The 20,295-nt window shown below is 40.2% G+C and overlaps 1 protein-coding gene across 1 annotated transcript; it reads left to right on the forward strand.

Moving 5' to 3' along the window:
* Positions 1-110: 110 nt before the first annotated feature.
* On the forward strand, positions 111-19,182 carry gfpt1 (glutamine--fructose-6-phosphate transaminase 1). Its single transcript, XM_061671519.1, has 19 exons — positions 111-184; positions 3,197-3,304; positions 4,522-4,629; positions 4,733-4,858; positions 7,211-7,269; positions 7,351-7,485; positions 7,586-7,647; positions 7,814-7,893; positions 7,970-8,078; positions 8,190-8,353; positions 9,382-9,477; positions 10,480-10,577; positions 10,702-10,822; positions 11,076-11,233; positions 13,348-13,462; positions 15,074-15,201; positions 15,454-15,621; positions 16,464-16,625; positions 17,843-19,182. The coding sequence occupies exons 1-19, from the start codon at positions 178-180 to the stop codon at positions 17,885-17,887; spliced, it is 2,049 nt and encodes a 682-aa protein (XP_061527503.1). The 5' UTR covers positions 111-177; the 3' UTR covers positions 17,888-19,182.
* The last annotated feature ends 1,113 nt before the right edge of the window (positions 19,183-20,295 follow it).

The following is a 20,295-nucleotide window of genomic DNA, read 5'->3' on the forward strand; positions in this document are numbered from 1 at the left end:
GAAGCTACGTTCGAAGGTACGGCCTGATTGACAGACCACACTGGCCAATCAGAAAGATGCGGAAGTTGACCCTTGGCTCTGATTTGCCCCAAAAAATAAAAAGGCGGAGTGTATTTGAGATGCGTTCACAGCTGCCTGAGTGAGTGAGTACCACAAACTGGCAGCCGAACCAAAGACATGTGTGGTGAGTACCAGATGAATTCATATATCGAACCCATTTAGTAGATAGTCTTCGTTTTTCCTGAGACAGCCGGACAAACGCGACAGTCAATATGACATACAAAACAGCTTGCCCTTCTCGGAGTCTGTTTGAATTAGCCAGGCGTTGCTAACCCAAGTTAGCGAACTGAATGAGATGCGAACGATGTTGTTACCCTGCTAAAATATTAAACGACCATTACTGGATTTCAATGTATTGCAATGCTCTTATTTACAACGCTTGAGTGTCAAAACTGTAACTCATTCACGGTACAAGCTAGCTAAAGGGAGATGGTGTGAATTAAACAGTTGTACTGAGATTTAGTCATTTATGCGCTTGAATCAACGTTGGCTAGCGACCGAACAAAGAAGGATCCGATACAGCCAAGTGTGGAAACAGTCATTCAGCTGGTTCTTTAAATTTCGGGAAGAAAGTATGCCGGGTCAAATATGTCACCTTCACATATTGTTTTTGTTTTTCCTTGTCACAATGAATGATAGCAAATGGCCTACCTGTCTCCCATCAGTGTTACCACCATCTCTAACGAGTCGGGTCAGGTGGTGTTTTTACGTTAAAACCCGAAGCTACACTTGGTGGCACATCATTAGGTGCGCCAAGGGCTGCACGATTATGGCCTTAAAATAAATGATCAGTCTTTTTCACCAAAACGAATCCGATTTAGTGTGTATTTCCCTTTTGCTTATTGAAAGAGTAAATGACAATTCTGCTGTTACCAACAATTATTTTTTCCCCAGCAAGTTTTCCTCCTAGCTTTACTTGCATCAACTTCCACAGAAACAACAGAAGAAAAAACAGGAAAAAAAACATTTTGGTGGGGTTTGTTTTTTCAGATAATGCGACAAATGTGTTTCCTCTTAGGGGTAAAAAAATAAAATAAAATAACTTATACTGTCATCACATATATGTAAACACTATCCATAAAAAATTTAAATGTTGAATAATTCAACTGTTTTAATGTCATAAAATGAGCCATCAAAATGCATGACTCGAGTAACGGCGCATCCTCTCGAGCTCTCTCTTTTCTCACGTACAGGTGAGGCAAGGTGACCTCTGCAAAATGTTGTGGGTTAGACGCGCACGTCACCGTCAAACGTTTTCCGACCTGTCGTTCAATAGGTCCACAGTGGTGTCTTGACTTACGAGCTCTCCAATTTATACGTTTTTTTTTAGTTACGAGCAGCAGGATTCATTTTACGAGACAGCTTGAGAGTCTCCACCGCTTGACGGCGACAGTGAACTTAACAACATCCGACCACCATCAGTTCACATTTGTTGTATTGTATTGAAAGCATTTCTGTTTTGTGTTCACATAAAAAAATTTTATGCAGATATTTTGAAAAAATGTCTTTTTTTTTTTTTTTTACCTCCAGTAATGATTCACGATCAAGTGATGATGTCTATGATTAAAGCATGAAATCGTAGAAGGGTGGGAGAAGTTGCTAAATACAGTATAGCGACCAAATCACTAAGCTGGCGACTGCTGTTATAAACTAGCTCCTCTGTCTGTAGACATTAATTTAAGACATGTACGTCAGCTGGGGTGTGCTTTCAACTACGAAAGTTGCTAAAAAATAGATTTAAAACAACTCACTTTAACAATTAAACTCAAATGAATCAATTGCCCAGCCCTTGTTACCAAAGTATGTGTACTGTACAGTATTTCTGTTTGCGGGGTCAAATCCTGCACTGGTTCGGATATTAAAACCAGTAAATACCTACCGTTGACCAGTTCAAATGGAACTTCAGAAAAGATGGCTTGGAAAATAAAAAGTCATTTTTTATTTTTTTTTTATTTTTTTCCCTTTTTTGACGTCTTAGAGGAAAGCGTGTTTCAGAGTTTTGTATTGGTGTTATTTAGGATAACTGGATCGAATTAGATAAACTCTGCTTCTTCCATCACCGTTTCAAATTGAGGATATGTTTTTGTTTTTTTGGGGGCGGGGGTATGGTGTGATGACTTGCTTTGTTTGTTGGATTTGAAATAAAGTTCAGTTTATTGAGTTTACCTCCCCCACTTAAAAAAAAAAAAAAAAAAAAAAAAAAAAAAATCTCCTGCTCTTCTGAATGAAGGCTCTGTTGCGCTAGGCTGTCCTCTGCTTCATCAGCAGATTAGTTTGACCAAATGTACGCTGCACCCACAACAATTGGACATGTTTAAGTCAAATAGTTGCTGAAAAAAATGATCTTCTAGTTTAAAAAAAAAAAAAAAAAAAAGTTCAAATGATGATTTTGGAGTATTTGTAAAGTTCAACTTTGATTGTCATGATGATGTGAGAGGTCAGCAAATCTGAAAGATTAACTCACAACTGTGTTACTTTTTAAAAATTATTATTATTGTACAGTGGTCAACTTCTCTGTACCAGTATGACAGTTGTGACTGTTAGAACTGTATTACACGTTCCTGTGGGATTTAAAAAAAATTAATAAATAAATTTATATTAGCAGCTGTCAACCTGTGTCATGGAGTAGATTGTGTTTGACACGGGAGGTTCTGCACTTTGTTTCTTCTTTTGTAAGGGCTCTTCCCTTATTATTTTGTCTCCATGTATCGGCTCACACACGTACTCCGCAATACACGCACTCCTTTTCTAGCCATGTGCCTTTGTCCTCGAGCAGGTGACACAGCTCAGTAACACTCACAAGACTGGTTTGTGTATCCTGTAATACATCAGCATCTGACGTGGTTTTTGTTGTTCATGCCGAATGTATTTCTGGAAGAATGTGGCAATATTATGATTGGGGCGTTGCCATGTCCAACTTTTGTTCTTTTTCGTCAGCTGCTCTAAGAAATGCAACGACAGATTAACAATGAGGGGATTCTTCGGAGAGGTTATCGGATGTGCGGTTTGCCAAAAATAAATATGTAGAAATATGGTCATGCCTCTTACTTCCCGCACTGTACTGAATTAGACTACTGCCTTGCCTTAACATCGGTAAACAATGTCCATATTGTTAACGCTGTCCTCCTCCCTCCAGGAATCTTCGCCTATCTCAACTATCATGTGCCAAGGACTCGACGGGAGATCCTTGAAATCCTTCTCAAAGGCCTGCGGCGTCTGGAGTACCGAGGCTATGACTCTGCCGGTGAGACAGATGAGTAAAAGCTTATCAGCAACACGCTCTGCTTTGTTTATCCATGGCTATCTATCTCCTGACTGTCGACCCAGAGGACAGTTACCTTGATTATATCACACAACTGCTGCTATGCACAGGCACCGCACAATGGGAAGAGGATTGGCATTCTTTAGATACAGAAGATGAACACACATTAGGTTTTTATATTTGGATGTTTGTATATTAGGGGCGATGGGATAAATCATCTATCCATTTTCTAAAACAATTGTCCTCATTAGGGTTACATGTGAGCTGGGGCCAGCTGACTTTGGACAAGAGGCCGGGTACACTCTGGACTCGTTACCAGTTAATCGCATATAGACAAAAAAAAAACAAAAAAAAAACATCCAAACTAACAGACAATTTAGTCTTCAGTCAACCTCGATATTTGGATTGTGGGAGGAAGTAAACTCCACACAGGAGGGAGTGAGCCGAGATTTGAACCCGATTTGACGCGCTATCCACTACATCGCTCTATAAATAATTACAAAACTTTTGTAAACAGTCTTACCTGAAATCTTTACAAGTCAGTCAAAAAATAAACTATAAAAATATTTGTACCAACACTGATACTTTGTCAAATCAGTTCTTTCTTGTAGGATGTCACTTTCTTCAAGAAGCGCTGGGTCTCCAAAACTTAAATGTTCTCTGGTGAACCCATTTTTGGTTCATATGGAAATATACTCTTGGACTCATTCACTTCAGCTCCAACTTTCTAGCCAACATTTGAAGGTTTTGGTATTTGGAACTTCGAAGCTTTCATAAGTCCCCTCCACCATGACTTAAGACCAAAAAAAAATCGGGTCTCCCAAAAGCATGATGGGTGCAAGAATTACTCTACACCTTACCAGAAGAACACTGTACACACTGAACACTGTACTTTGTTTCCATTGTACCCAGGAGGGACATATTAGAAACAGCTCTCAGCACGATGCTGTGGATTTCTACACCAGTGTGAAAAATCATGTCGTCGTTACATTAATTTCTGGCTGACAGTAACGATTGAAATTGATCATTATCTTTGTAAAGGGGGACTATTTGATGCAATCCATGATGTATTGTAAATCATTACGCACTGTAGGTGAACCTACAGCGCCAGTATTCTAAAAGTCTGACATGTAAATATAAACATGGTGTTAAGTGTATAAGTAGGTTTTTTGTTTGTTTGTTTGTTTCTTTGATATCAGGTGTGGGCATTGATGGCGGTAATAGCAAAGAGTGGGAGACCAATGTCAAGGCCATCCAACTGATCAAACAGCGTGGAAAAGTGAAGGCTCTGGATGAGGAGATTCACAGTAAGCTCCAAGTAGTTTATGAAATGAGAAAGAATGAACCTCTCCCGAATCGTCCACCATTTTCATTGTGGGTGTTAAAGTAGTTTGTTCTTTGTTTGTTTAGAACAGCAAGATCTGGACCTCGAGGTGGAATTGGATGTTCACCTCGGCATTGCTCACACCCGCTGGGCTACCCACGGAGAACCGAGCCCGGTCAATAGCCACCCACACAGATCAGACAAGACCAACGGTCAGTGATTTGGTGGTCATCTAAATAGTCAGCGAGTTCTTGAACAGAACTTTTCTTTTTCTAATTTTGTCTTTAGTTATATACTGAACAAAAATATAACTCAAACACTTTTTATGAGCTGCTTTTTTTGTTTTTTCAACTATTGTTCAATGATCTAAATTTGGGTTTGGCCTGGTACACATAAATATAATCAGGCTGTTTTTGTCCCAGTTTTGCCCCTTCCCAACCAAGGATGACAGACGCCAGACTGTCTTATGTCGTTAAGATTATCCTGTGGTATGTGTTAAGAGTGAATCTGTCTCTAAAAGGGTCCAAAACGAGTCGGGGCTGACAATCTCAAGTAGTAAACATGTTCAATAAATGAACTTTTGTGTGTGTGGGGAAATCCTTCTACTCCCGAGTCATGATTCCGTGAATTGTGACGTGAAACGGAATGTGGCGAATCAAGAAGTGACCTGAAAAAGGAACCAACCGTAAACAAAAATAAACATGTCCTACACGATGTCATACTTTGCATGAATGGGTTCAATTCATTTTGAATGGGTTCAATTCAATTGACTGTACAAGAAGTACAGTCAATTCTCATGTATAATGCACATTTAAAAAAACAAAAACTCGTCAATCGTGCGCATTATACATAGGTCTAGGGGAAAATGGAAAAAAACGTACACATTTTATAACTGTATGCCGCCATCTCGAGGCTATGAAAAAGCTGTACAGTTTCATTTCAATATGCCATCGCCGCCTAGAGGTTTTGAGAGAGATGTACACTTCCATTCTCATATGGTACGCCACCTAGAGGTTATGAAAAAGATGTAGCCTACACTTTCATTCCAATGTGACAGGGGTACATATGACTGCATATATGTACAGTTGTGCTCATAAGTTTACATACCCTGGCAGAATTTGTGAAAGTGTTTTTTGTTTTTAATTACTTAACAACAACTATCATTTAATTTCTTTATGGTTATTCATTTAATTATGCTTTTCTGAAATGCTTGACAGTTTAATTTGAATCCCATTAAAATAAAATGAAATGTGTTTCACTTGGCCCTTCATGTTTTCTTTAAAGAATTGTACCCCTCTTACAAATTCCGCCTGGGTAATCAAACATATGAGCACAGCTGTGTGTTTTCTCATTTACTAAATAAAAGTAGGGCTGTGAATTTCAAAATAAGAGCAAGTAAATAAAAAGTATTACATGTTCAAATAAAGTGCTTAACGTCAGAATAATTATTTGAAAAAACTAAAAATACAGATACTTCATGTTTTGATCATATGGGTAGAAGCAAAATCATACATTGTAAGAATGCATTATACATAGGTAGAATGATTTTCCAGAATTTTGAGATCAACTTTGGGAATGCGTATTATACATGTGTTCGCATTGTACACCAAAAATTACGGTATTTTCCAAAGCAAGTCTTTATTGACGTCATAACAATTCTACCACACTCCCACCTTTGGTCCCTTCGGCATCACTCGGGGAAACATTGGCGCAACGTGTCCGCTGGTTTCTCTCTTTCTTCGTTTTTGTTAGATCACGTTCATTCACGCAAGATTTCTGTCTGATGGCTGGATTTTAGATCGGCGGCAAAAAAGTGTGTGGTGGTCTTTGTTGAGTTTATCAGGACGCACAGTATCACCAAAATTGTTAAATATCTTTTTATTTATTTTTATAAATCATAATGTGTAGGGTCTGTAACAGATAATGTTTTAAGACTTGAAAAATGGTTGTGTGCACCAGGCCTTAGTGATCGCTTCTCCTTTGCTGAGATAATCCACCTCACAGGTATGGCGTATCAAGTTGCTGATTAGACAGCAGAATTATTGGACAGGTGTGCCTTCAGTTGCCCCCAACAAAAGGTCACTCGAAAATGTGCAGTTTTACTGTTATGGGGGAGGGCAAATTTCTAGGTTTTTGTATTTCTCCCACTCACCCCCGACTAGCCCAATACAGTAAAACTGCACATTTTAGAGTGGCCTTCTATTGTGGGCAGCCTAAAGCATACAATAATATATATGCCACTCCTGTGAGGTGGTTGACTTCTCTTGGCCTAGGAGAAGTGTTCACTAACACCAATTTTTAGACATTTGTGGGGGGGGAGTTTTTGGGACAGAAATAGGCTTTTTATGTACATAGAAAAGGTTTGAGGTCTGTGCGTTCAGCTCATGAAAAATAGGAGCAAAAGTGTTTATATTTTTGTTCTGTATATGATATTGTCAAATGTTATCTTTATTGTTATTCCAATACAATGAATCCATACTTGAATTATTTTGGAAAGATTAAGTAGAGTGAGTCATTAGGTCACAATGTCTCCGTGCTTTCATGTTTTTCTTTATGGTCTGCAGAGTTCATTGTCATTCACAATGGAATTATCACCAACTATAAAGATCTCAGGAAATTCCTGGTGAGCAGAACTTTTTCAGCCTTGGTTATTGTCGTCACATATGACCTAGACAGGAATGTACTCTTTACTCCCACCCCGCAGAATAGCAAAGGCTACGAGTTTGAGTCGGAGACCGACACAGAGTCCATTGCCAAGCTGGTGAAGTACATGTACGACAACCGGGAGAGTGATGACATCAGTTTTGCCACTCTGGTGGAAAGGGTAACACAGCAACTGGTAAGGACACACACACACACACACACACACACACACACACACACACTCAAACAAATGATTCATGTTGATCAATTAAAATGTGGTTCACTGTACTTCTCAGGAAGGCGCTTTCGCTCTGGTCTTTAAGAGTGTTCATTATCCTTCCGAGGCAGTTGTCACAAGGTAAACAGTCACTGTTTATATGTTGGTATCGATATCTTCCATTTAGAAATTCATATGAGCTCGCCCCACCATTGGAGCTAATTTGTGAACATCTTCGTGTCCAATTGACTTTCGTACCTACACGATGCACTCCAGCAAATTTTGTTATCTTTTGATTGATGTCCAGGAGGGGAAGTCCTCTTCTGATTGGTGTGCGAAGTGACCACAAGCTCTCAACAGATCATATTCCTGTGGTCTATCGCTCATGTAAGTGTCATTTCAAGCCGCATTTGTCTCAAAGAACTTCAGTTGGATCTAGACCTTGTTACGGTTGACATCTCAGCTGGCAAAGAGAAGAAGAGTTGCAGTTCCCTCCCCAGAGTGGACCAGGACACATGCCTGTTCCCCGTGGATGAGAAAGCGGTTGAGTACTACTTTGCTTCTGATGCAAGGTAAACGCACCCCCGTGTCCTTGCGGCACCCTTTTCAACTCCAAGTACCATAGTGTCACTCTTCCGTGCGTCTTATCAGAACGGGAATCAATACTGCGTTTGTGACTACAGTGCAGTTATAGAGCACACAAATCGGGTGATCTTCCTAGAGGATGATGACGTGGCTGCTGTGACCGAGGGAAGGCTGTCCATCCACAGGATAAGACGCCGAGCCGGAGACTACCCTGCCCGCGCTATCCAGACCCTTCAGATGGAGCTGGAGCAAATCATGAAAGGTGAGTTGAGGGTCTTTTACTTTTTGTTTCTGCACTAGATAATGCCTCCACTTGTTCTTCCAAAATACAAGGGTACGGTGCCCTAGAATTAGTTGTGAAACATGTTATTATTGCATACATTGTCATGGGGTAATTTGTAGATGAATGGAGTGATAACTATCAGCTTTGAGGCAGTACATACTAACGTCAAAGCTCTTATAAACCCTTATATCTCTTTAGTAATTCCCAAAATTCAAAACTTCTCTTTCAGTTGACATTCTATGCATTCTGTATGCAGCTTCCATTTTAATTCATTATGTAATGGGGGGGGAAAAAGGAAGTGGATTTATGAATTGCAACTAATTTGTCATGGCTGGTTGCACTTAAATACTTTTTTGACCAAATGTATTGGATAATGTACTCAATATATTTAAGTTAAAGATTGCATTGCATATCAGCATGCGTGGATTGGATGGTTTTAAAAAAAAAAAAAAAAAAAAAAAAAAAGTTTAATCTGATTCTGTATCTGCACCATGGGCTGGTGTTTGTTTGCTGGTGTCCGTCCACTGGCTGTACCGCAGTCGTCCAGCAGAGAGCAGAAATTAGCCATTGTTGGCTGGACTCACGCATTCCTTTGTGGTCTAATCATTTCTCACCCGCTGGCCTGTTTCTGGAAGCGATCTGCTGAATAACCTAATTCGCATGACCCAGATTTTCTTGCAGAGGCAAACTGAAAAACACACATTTCTCTGTTGCAGTTTATTCGAGATGGAAAAACATTAACTCCCTCATGTCCCGTCTTTGTTTTGCTTGATGGAAAAGGGTTGTTTTCCCCAGTGTATCAAACATGCGTGTTAGAAACGAGCATTTCCAAGCAAGAACTGAAAGACTGTAAATATTTTTACCCATCCTCAGGAACTTAATGTGTGTCAGCAATACCTTGTCATGTTGGCAAGCATGTTATTAAAAGCGTTAACACTGTATTTTTCAGCAGAAGTTACCTTTTTTAACAGTGTTACAAATGTTCCTTTGTTACCCTTCCACCACAGGCAACTTCAGCTCCTTCATGCAGAAGGAAATCTTTGAGCAGCCAGAATCTGTGGTCAACACCATGAGAGGAAGAGTGAACTTTGATGACAACACAGGTTGGATAGCTTGCCTCAGATCAGCGTCTCAGTGGAGTAGTGATGGGCCGTTGTGCCCCTGCACCCCCACTGTGCTCTCGCATTTTACAGTTAGACATTACTGTACCTTTACATATGTTAAAATGAAATGCAGTGACCCCTCGCTATTCGCGGGGGTTGGTGACCCTGACCTGCCACGAATTGCGAAACAGGAGTAATAGGCACCCCTTAAAATGTTGAATATTGTATATAGTTTAAGCCATAAATTTACAGCGAACTATCCCAAATCATATATATAAAATTTCCAAATCATCTTACATTACCCTTAAATGGCTCACAGATGATTGCATTTGAAAAAAATGCGGCCAACTTGTACATGCACCCGCAGTGACTACTCACTCGTAACTACTTCTTCTAACAAACCATGCTAAACTCAACTCCTCCCTGACATATATGACTTTTCTTAGTCGAATCGTATCACTTCAACATAGTTCCTTGACACAAATGTGCTACTTTCCTATTAAACAGGGCTTTGGCACCATCTTGTGGCATCTTTGGGCTCTTTCAGAAATAGGACGCAAAATGTAAATAGGTTTCAATGGTTAACTGGACCTTTTTTGCAACAACTTGAGAGGTCTACCACCGTGCATTCTCAGGTGTCAACCCCACAAGGAGCCTCACCTGCCTGTAGGACCGCTACTGAAACCTGCATCATACTGCTGTCTGCTCAAAAGCTGGCTATTAACATAGAGCAGGGCTTTGGGTGGTATTTTAGAGCGTTGAGAGTACACAAATGTGCAGGTATGCGCGAATAGGTGCATTTTTCTTTTAGCAGATACAGAAAAGGTCACAAATCGGTGGGGGTTGACAGTATGAGGGATTAGAGTCCATGTGAAAACATAACACATGAAGAATTACTTTGTGAGTGACTGACTTCTCTCCGCACTCTCATGGGCTACCATTTAATGAGGTGGAAAGTGGTGCGGCATATGATGATGGATTGTGTGTTTGGTTTATTCCCAGTGACCTTGGGTGGACTGAAGGACCACATCAAAGAGATCCAGAGATGTCGGCGCCTGATCCTTATTGCATGTGGCACCAGCTACCATGCCGGCGTCGCAGTGAGTAGATACTAAACAGTTTTAGTGTAAATCGGCATCATTTGGCACATTAGGCAGGCCTGCGCTCAACTTGTTTTAACAGGAGGATGCTTGGTAGTGATTACATGATTTGTTGTTTCCTCAGACCCGGCAGGTCCTGGAGGAGCTAACAGAGCTGCCTGTGATGGTGGAGCTGGCCAGCGATTTCCTGGACCGGAACACACCCGTCTTCCGAGATGATGTCTGCTTCTTTATTAGCCAGTCAGGTGAGGACTGATCTAGTGCACAGGCCCTGTTTGTTCTCCACTTTCCATGTCAGAGAGCCAGCCTGTACACTGCTTAGTAAGCTGTTTATCTTCTATTTGTGTGACGTCCGTTATGGGGTTTCTTTGAGGATTGCGCAATTACAGCATTCAATCCGTCGTTCTCTACCAAACTAACAGTCAGAATCACAACCTTTACATTGACCTTGTTGACCTTTGGAAAGGAACTCATTTTCCCTTACGTGTGATCCTTCAGGGGAGACGGCTGACAGCCTCATGGCCCTGCGCTACTGTAAGGAAAGAGGGGCTCTGACTGTGGGCATCACCAACACAGTGGGCAGCTCCATCTCTCGGGAGACCGACTGTGGAGTCCACATCAATGCCGGACCTGAGATCGGAGTGGCCAGTACAAAGGTGAGGCAGGAGCGCTTTGATGACCGGTGGCTTTTTTTTGGGACATTTCCAGAATACAGATTTGTTTAGATTTCCAACCAATTTCTCCCATAGGAAATAATATAGTTAGAAGTACAATAAGTCTGTCCGCATCATAAAACAAACTTTACAGTCAATGTTTGAACATATTAATATTCTTAACTGTCGTACAAAATTAGTTAGCCACCGTTAAAATGAGGAAGTAAATACTATTTAACAGTCAAGTCTAAACAGGCGTAATGCAGTGGTGAGTTGTCGTATCTGCACTTCACACATCTCTTATCAACATTATTATTGTCACACGTGTAAAACTAATTTAGCACTGATAACTTTGATAAGTGACAGCGCACATGGTTATGTTGGATAGAAGTGTCTGCTTCCAGTGTATATTTTCTCCCACTCTTTTCACATTAGTCTTCATTTTTTAGTGTTGCAAAAAAAATTACACACAGAGTTAGATGATGACTGTTGAGATCTGATGGTGGTGCTCACTCTCCCGTGGATTCTTTTGCTATACATTTATAGTTTGAATTAAAAGAAACATTACGCATTTAAAGTGTGTGTTAATGAAAGGTATCTAACATTCTTCGGTGAAAAAACACAAAAGTATAAAGAATTACAAACACTTAATATTCACTTGTGGCACTCCGGTTCAAATTTCTTGGTGTTGGGAGATGCCGTTCTGTCTCCTGCAAATGGGCCACTACTCATTTGATGTACTCTCATGTGATGTCACAATTTGGCAAATTTAAGAATGGTTTGCTCAACAGAGACATTTGTGGAAATAGGCAGCTAACGAAAGATTAACTTGGTTGTTTAATTTCGCACTTGATGGGTGGGCATAAACACAAGATATGTATACAAACCATTAAAGAGTCAACTTGGATTGGCGCTCATTAGGTTGTGCAGGTGGACCTAATTATGAGGCCAGTGAGTGTATATATAGACAATGCCACACAAGTAATATCTAGGCTTATTTGGTTAAAGCGAGAGAGTGACGCAGGTCCTGTCCTGGCCTGGCCCGGCCCTTGCGCTTGCGCTTGGCTCGGGGACCCGAGTGGTGTGCTGCTCCAAAGCCTGCAAGCACGCCTCAGCGACGCCATCCCTAACTGCTTGGCTGCCTGGGCCAAGTAGTGCTGCACAACCGAGCTCACCAAATCACCGGAGAACATGTGTCACGTCCCACAACTCCGATTTAGAGCACTGTAATTTGGTGTGCTCTCTGTCGAATTCATAAAAATGAACTGCATCATTCTACTATGATCATATTGAACATTTTTGTCATTGAATCTTATTGCTGAAAGCCGGGATGCAAGGAAGAACCGATTGGCAGGTCAACTGACAGCGAGCGCAAGGCCGGCTTCAAGGATCGTGACCGCACCTTTTGGAAATTTCAACTTCAAAAAGAAAAATAGATCACAACGACCAAGCCATCTCTGAGATTTTAGATTAAGTGTGGTCATCATTTGAAGATTAAGATCAGCGTGTTCCACATGAATCACACTGTGTGCGCCAGTTGATCTTGTGAATTGAGGCCTGAGGGACTGCGGTCAAGAAGAAAAACAATTGTAAAGGTTTTTACAATTATTTTATTGGCAGTGAACTGATGCGGGTCTTGGGTAAATGAATTGGCTTCAGGTGAACATTGTCTCTCCCGAAATGGGCACAGAAGGCCTCTAAACTTGCGCCGGGATGAAGGAACAAACTGCACATTGCTGATGACAGCACAGAATGACTTCTGTGACGCAATGCTATGTATTTCCAAAGTTTCAAGCATTTGTTCCACAATGAGCGCTGGCTGGACTGAGCGCCACGTTTGCCTGCGCCCACCTCGCATTTCTCATCTGTTGTGCATTATTAGATGATGAAATTCATTATCAGAACAGGCAGAAAAGAGATCATAGGCTTCAGAAACATTGCTTTTAATGGGACTGTATTGCTTAATTTGTGCGGTTTTAAAACTTGGGTCATGTAAAACAACATTTGGAGAGTCCAAGGTTCCTGGTTTTTGGGGTTTTTTTTTTTTGTCTGTAGATACTGAAGGTTGTTCTAACACCCTTTACAACATTTTGCTTTTGTTTTTTTTATGTCCACAGGCCTATACAAGCCAGTTTGTGGCCCTGATCATGTTTGCGCTGATGATGTGCGACGACAGGATTTCCATGCAGCCAAGACGTCGTGAGATCATCCAGTCCTTGAGGGTTCTTCCGGGTAAGTCAAGGCCTTGCTGTGCTGGAATTGATAGATTACAACTCACTGGAAACTTCATTAGGTTCTGTTGGATTTATCTTACCCAACATTATAATGAATAGACACAAAAGGAATGAATACGCTGGTCTCTTTTTCTCATGTGGAGGGCGCATGGGAGATTGTTCAGGTTACAGCCTCTCAACACGCTCTAAACAATCTCTCCCGTCGCTCCTGCATTTATTTGAAAATAGGGAGGTTTCTAAGTTTACAAGACACAACACACTAAGGGGATGGTTTCAAGGTGAAAACATGGCACCAAAACCTGCCACGTCCCGGCCACGTCCTTCTCTCTGATTCCTGCTGAGTCGTCATCTTGAAGACGAGACATCTTTCTTTCTAAAAATTGTCCATAATACTCATGCAAGCTAAGCAAATAAATGATAACTTCTACAATATATCTAACAGGTTCACAGACTCATCCAATATCCAATAAGGCATTCAAGTTCCCAGAGTGAAGAGCAACATACCTCTTAGGCCCGCCGCACACAGAGCGACGCAGTGAACCTGACGGGAGGGAAAAAAGGCAATCGGGAACTCACACCCGCACATCAGGCGCTGAACCCGTGTGCATAAATACAAACTCGCTGCAACAGAAACTACCTCCAGTCTTCTTATTGGGGAAACAACGTTTTGAGGCGCCACTTACACTATACTATGTTATTGTTTTATTGAACCACAAACAATATGGTGCGACGGTCAAGGAAGAATCCCACAAATAGTGCAGATACACTGTATATATGTATATTGTATACACTTTCATGGTAATGGCAGTGGCTGGCTGAATCTCTCTTTTACCTGGAAGACCATATTTAGATTTTATTTCCAGAGTAAACGACAGCTTGATATTGCCCCTAAAAGTACCCTTTGCATTTCTTTAAACTCGTTTGTTGCAAAATTAGGGACAACTGCCCAATCTGTAAGGCTCCAATACAATAGCTGTATCAAAATGCCCTTTATCAATATTATAACACTCACATTTGGCGACTAATGTGGGTTACATATAATGGTTACAGCTTAGGTAAGAAGTGCAATGCATCATGCAAGAGGTGCTTCTAATATTTTGCTAGCCTTATTTAGATGAGAAGTAACACTTTAGACATAGCACTCTGTATGACGCAGTGCAGTTATACACAACTGCAATCTACAACCACAATAATATTAATGAATGAATACCTGTCTGACTTTTTTTATGCAGCTCTTCTATTGGAACATTTGTAGATGGTGCAGTTGTCTTGAATGTTGAGGCCACAAAGTTTATAGAAATAGTCAAGTTTTTGTGCATATATCAAGCAATCTGTTCGTCTGGTTCATTTGCTGCTACTCTAAATAATGTCAATGAGGGCTCGTGAAAACGGAGGGTGTGGATCTTCATTCTGGGCCCTTGCATGCCTTTTTGGATATCTAAAGCAGATGATGGCGTGTCCTGAACGGTAAAGTTACCATCATAAAATTGTTTGGCCACTCTGCTGCTCGTAGTTATCATTCTAATCTCACACTTCACACATGTGCATTTTTTTACAGCATGTTTCTAATTTTTCAAATCCTAATTTGTTCCCCTCCTGTGTGTATCAGATCTGATCAAGGAGGTCCTCAGTTTGGATGATGAGATCCAGAAGCTAGCGACAGAACTGTACCAGCAGAAGAGTGTCCTGATCATGGGCAGAGGGTACCATTATGCTACATCTCTAGAAGGAGCTCTGGTGAGCAAATACAGACCACCACCCCCACCCCAGACCCCACACCCCACACCCACATCACTTATAAGATCCTTCTACATGTAATGAGTCCAATGTTTCTGGAGGAATATGTGGAAAATGTCACTCCTTCTTTCAGCTCCTGCCAAAATATTCCTTTGTATTTTCCTAAATGACCAAGTGTGAATTTCAGTCCTCCTGAGTTAGGTTATTAATCTATGACGCAAGTGTTGAATTTTGGTAACTTTTCGCACCCAGAAAATCAAGGAGATCACATACATGCACTCTGAGGGCATCCTGGCTGGTGAGTTGAAACATGGACCTCTGGCTCTCGTGGACAATCTCATGCCAGTCATCATGATCATCATGAAAGACCACACGTACACCAAATGTCAGAACGCCCTGCAGCAAGTCGTCGCCCGCCAGGTAGGACAAATCGGCGAAGTTTTACGCTAAATGGTGTCATGTGATACAATACTGTCCTTTAACATTTGGGAGCATTTTTTTTTTTTTTTTTGCATCGAATCATAATTTAGAATTCGTAGCAAAAATAGTCACCTAAAAAAATACGCAGAGCTGTATGAATAATTCTGCCTTCACAATGTTTTACATTTTACATTGTAAAGGGAGAAGCGTGCTTAATTTAATTAGTTTTTTAATTCATTCGACATTTTTTTCTTGGAAAAAACGTTTTTTTTCCCCTAAAAATTCACATTTTCTTGTAGTATGACTTTTTCTTTAAAATATTTGACATCTCAAAAAATATGAACAAAAATATTCTTTAAAAAAAAATACATTTTCTTTGAAATAAAACAAAGTATTCTCAGTGTAGTATTATTATTTATTTTTTTTCGCTTCAGCTAATAATCCTTCGTACTTGCTTGACAGCGGGTTTACAGTGAAGTAGAACCGCTTCATAAAAGCATTTTCTTCTCCCAAAACAGCTAATTAGTTTGCATGTGTACCTAATATTATGGCCATTCTTATATGGTGACCTGAAAAACATTATGCGTGATGTTGTTGTCCAATAAAAAACTGTAATGTAACACATCATCACATATTTTTCTTCTTCTTTTTGGTTGAAAACATTTACTTTTATTGATTATTAGATTATAAGGGGTGGGGGGATAAATTCTATGGCCTATGGCTCACCTCTTTTGTTGTAACATGACATCATCACTAATGGCCGACCGGACCACAAGATCTTATCAGAGGTGTCTTTGTTTTACGAGAGACCTTTTGTCCTTTTTTCTTTTTTGCTCTGACAGGGCCGCCCGATCGTGATCTGCGACAGAGACGATTACGAGAGCATCAGCAACTCGTGCCGCACCATCAAGGTGCCTCACTGCGTGGACTGCCTGCAGGGCATCCTGAGCGTCATCCCCCTGCAGCTGCTTTCCTTCCATCTGGCCGTGCTCCGAGGCTACGACGTAAGTGCTAAACTCTCGTCTGCTCCGACGTTCTGTAAAGTGTTTCACCTCTCATGCGGCCACCGACCACACCCGTGTCGCTCCTGACGGCATCATTGGAGAATTACGTTACGTTTATTAACATTCCGAAACATGAATGACAGTGGACCCACAAAAATTTGGCAATCTAAAATGTTAAGGGAAATAAAAATTCCTTAACGGAAGCCAGCAATATAAGCAAAGCGTCCTACCTAGTTTTAAAAACTATTTTCATTTTGGATTATTTTCCATTTGAGGGCTATTAATGAATTGGTTTCAGGTAGCTTAGTAACAGTGTAGTCGTTCATTCGCCAGCTTGGCTCAGTTTCCACTCAGTGACTATGTGAATGAAGTGTTGTCTGTCTGAAAGAGGGCCTTGTCATTGACTGGCGGCCAGTTCGGGGTGGAGTCAGCTATGTTAGGTTCCAGCTCACCCGCAACCCTAATGAGAACAACTGCTAGAGAAAATGGATGGATGGCATGCTGGTGATATTTTGTTAAGGGAGGGTCCTTATCTTGATCAAGTGACCCTTAAAGGGTTTAAAAGGTCTTTAAATGTGGATTCTTCAAATGCAGATCTTTTTTTATTTAACCAAATTATCTCTCGTTTTACTTCCCCAGATTTCTTTTTTTCCAATTGAGTTATCCAGGTTATAGGTCACATTAATGGTGAAAAAAAAGGTTTCATAATGATTTATCTTGGTCTCGTTTTTTTGTTTTGTTTTTGTCAACACAAACAATTCTGACATGTGAACAAGGGGGTATGTAGACTTTGTATGTCCACTGTTCCTGGAAATTCACTATGCTTAATTCTTACTTGGTTTACTTTTGTAAACTTTGTAATGGGGAAGAAAGTTCTGGATCAGTTCCAAGGGTCCACCTGATAGTACAGTGGCAACAAGTCAAATTATTTTTTAATTTTATTTGTTATTTTAGTTTGGGGGAAAACATGAGGGTAAAAACAGACAATATTTAAAATTTTAACCTTACCTCGCCTGAAAGTTTTTTTTTTTTTTTTTTTTAATTTAGAAAAATAAATGAACTGCTCACTATAATAATAGACGCATACTGTATCTGAATCACAAAGATGAAAGTTGAAGCGTAAAAGTTAGTGGAGTACAAAACTTTTATTTCGGAGTTTAAAAAGAAATTGAATTGTGAAATGTTTAAATTGATGATGGTCGGTGCTGTCCAATTAGGTGGACTGTCCAAGGAACCTGGCCAAGTCGGTGACAGTGGAGTGATAGGCCCATTCGTCACCTTACACACAGCAGGCCGGAGGACACGCGTTCGGCGAGGGAACGAAGAACAACGTGTCCCGTTTTGTACGTCCTCTTTAATGCATTTTACTCATATCTGGCTGTTGCATCTCACTGTATCTCCCTGTTGGACTTATTAATGTTGTTGTAGACTGGTGGCTGTATGGTCTGGGCTGGCACTCTCGTTATCCTCTCTGTTCTGACTTTGTGCACCAGTGACATCCAAAAGAAGCTTCTTAGTTCTTAACGCGCAGTGAGCCATTGCAATTTAGTTCATTTCACTGAGAGCATGTTGGAGCCGACGTTACTGACCCATGGAAGTTTGAACAATATTTTGCCTCTCTTCTTATTTGTGCGTTCATTTGTAATTGGTGTCTTTCTTTCCATTTGGCAGCTAAACATTTGAAGTATCAAATTAGGAGTCATAAATGCTATCACTTTGACCCTGTTGGATTTATGTGCACACAATTTATTGAAGTCGCAGCATTCCGTGCGAGCGTGTGCTGTAGCGTCATGGTCAAATTTTCTTTATTTATTCTCTTTTGTTTTATTTTGTTTTTTTGTAAATCACATAGTTATAAATCTTTGTTGACTGATCCTCGTTCATACACAAGAACAAGACTTGGGTCTCTACTTTGGTTTACACTACACAATGACATGATACCAGTGAGATGAAGTTACTGCCAGCCCACACCCATCCATCATGACTACTGCAAATGCAATATTGGGACCATCTGTAGCTATTAATTTTATATATTTTTTCATTTTCTTAAAAGGAATCTGAATTTTGTATTGTTACTCTATCATTTGAAATGTTATTAGTCCTGTCAAACCTTCCGGTTTTGTGCCGGTGGAAACCATACACACAAACACAGTGTCATTGTCATGGCAGAGTATCACACTGTAGATGTTTTCGAGGCAGACAAGAAGCGAGAGTGATGTAATTCATACACGTCTGTGAAGGAGCTGCTATTGTTGCCATTTTTAGGTTTGCGTTCGACTTTCGTATCGCTTCTGCAATCAAGCCTTAATCTCAATTTGTGCATGTATCCCCAACATTGAGGTTTGGTTTGCATGTCAGGTTTGAAATCCATGTTATAAGAGCAAAACTGTATTCTTCAAAGTCATTGAGGTTACCAGGATTATGGGCCCACCTGATGTAATAGACTCCACTAGTTTCTCCTTATGTGAGCTCATTTGTTGAGACGGTCCAACATGTTTGGAAAGAAATACTGCCAATTATACTCAACAGATGTATTCAAATAAAGACATAAGATGTATATGCTTAAGTATGTCTGTATGTTCTATACAATAATTTGAACCATAATGGGAGTGTTGTGTAAATGAACAGTGGGAATTTCATATGCACTACTTACTCAAATTTAGGGATATTGGATTTCAGAGTGAAATTTCAGGATGAACAAAAAATGCACGATGACCTCGAAAACATTTGAACGCACAACTTTTTCAATTACTTTTTACACAACTTGCTGTTCTTTTTAAGGAGCTGAAGAAACAAATCTACTTTTTGTGAGTGGTATTTCACGAAATCAAAATGTTGATTGAATAATTTGGCTAAGTCGACTTCAAAAGTAGGTCGTCGCAACATTTCTGCCTCAAACTCCGCCAAGACAAAGCAAAAAGTAGTGTTTAAGCCACCGGAACCTATGTTTCACACGGACATTTGTTGCAGACGGACGCAGTCTTGGGCCACTGATAAACTTTGCCAAAAACGACACAGGAGCGTCTGTAAGTGATTTTTAAGACACTGTTAGATGTGTTATGTACATATAATATGATGTATAAGTGAGCTGAATGCTATGTAGCGTTTTTATTTGACCTGAAATTGTAATCGCTAGCGGGCTAATGCTAATCGCGATCGCTAACCGTTTAGCATTTTGCTGTCTCAATTTATGCACACTGATCTCAACTGCCTCAGTTGAGATCAGTGTTCACACACTGAACACTGATCTCAACTGCCTCAGTTGAGATCAGTGTTCATGTCTCAACAATAAGGAATAGACTTGGCAAAAATGGCTCCAAGGCGAAAACCACTGCTAACCTAAAAGAACAGGCTTGTCTGACTTTTACCCTAAAAAACATCTGAATGCTTCCAAAGACGAGGAGAGTATTCTATGGACTGAATCATTCATTATCAGAATAAACTATTTTATGAGACATACACATTGTAACTATATATATATATATATAATATTATTATTATTATTATTATTTTTAAACCTTATCTACCAATTACCTGGCCCATCTATTTTTAAAGAAAAATCAAATGTGACCCTTCAGGGGGAAAAAAAGTGCCCACCCTTGTGCTAACCGCATGCAACTGTGCTGCCTGTTGTTTGTTGTTATTATTATTATTATTATAATTTGTTGGC

Source organism: Phycodurus eques, chromosome 3, assembly GCF_024500275.1.
Source record: "Phycodurus eques isolate BA_2022a chromosome 3, UOR_Pequ_1.1, whole genome shotgun sequence".
Lineage (NCBI taxonomy): Eukaryota > Metazoa > Chordata > Actinopteri > Syngnathiformes > Syngnathidae > Phycodurus > Phycodurus eques.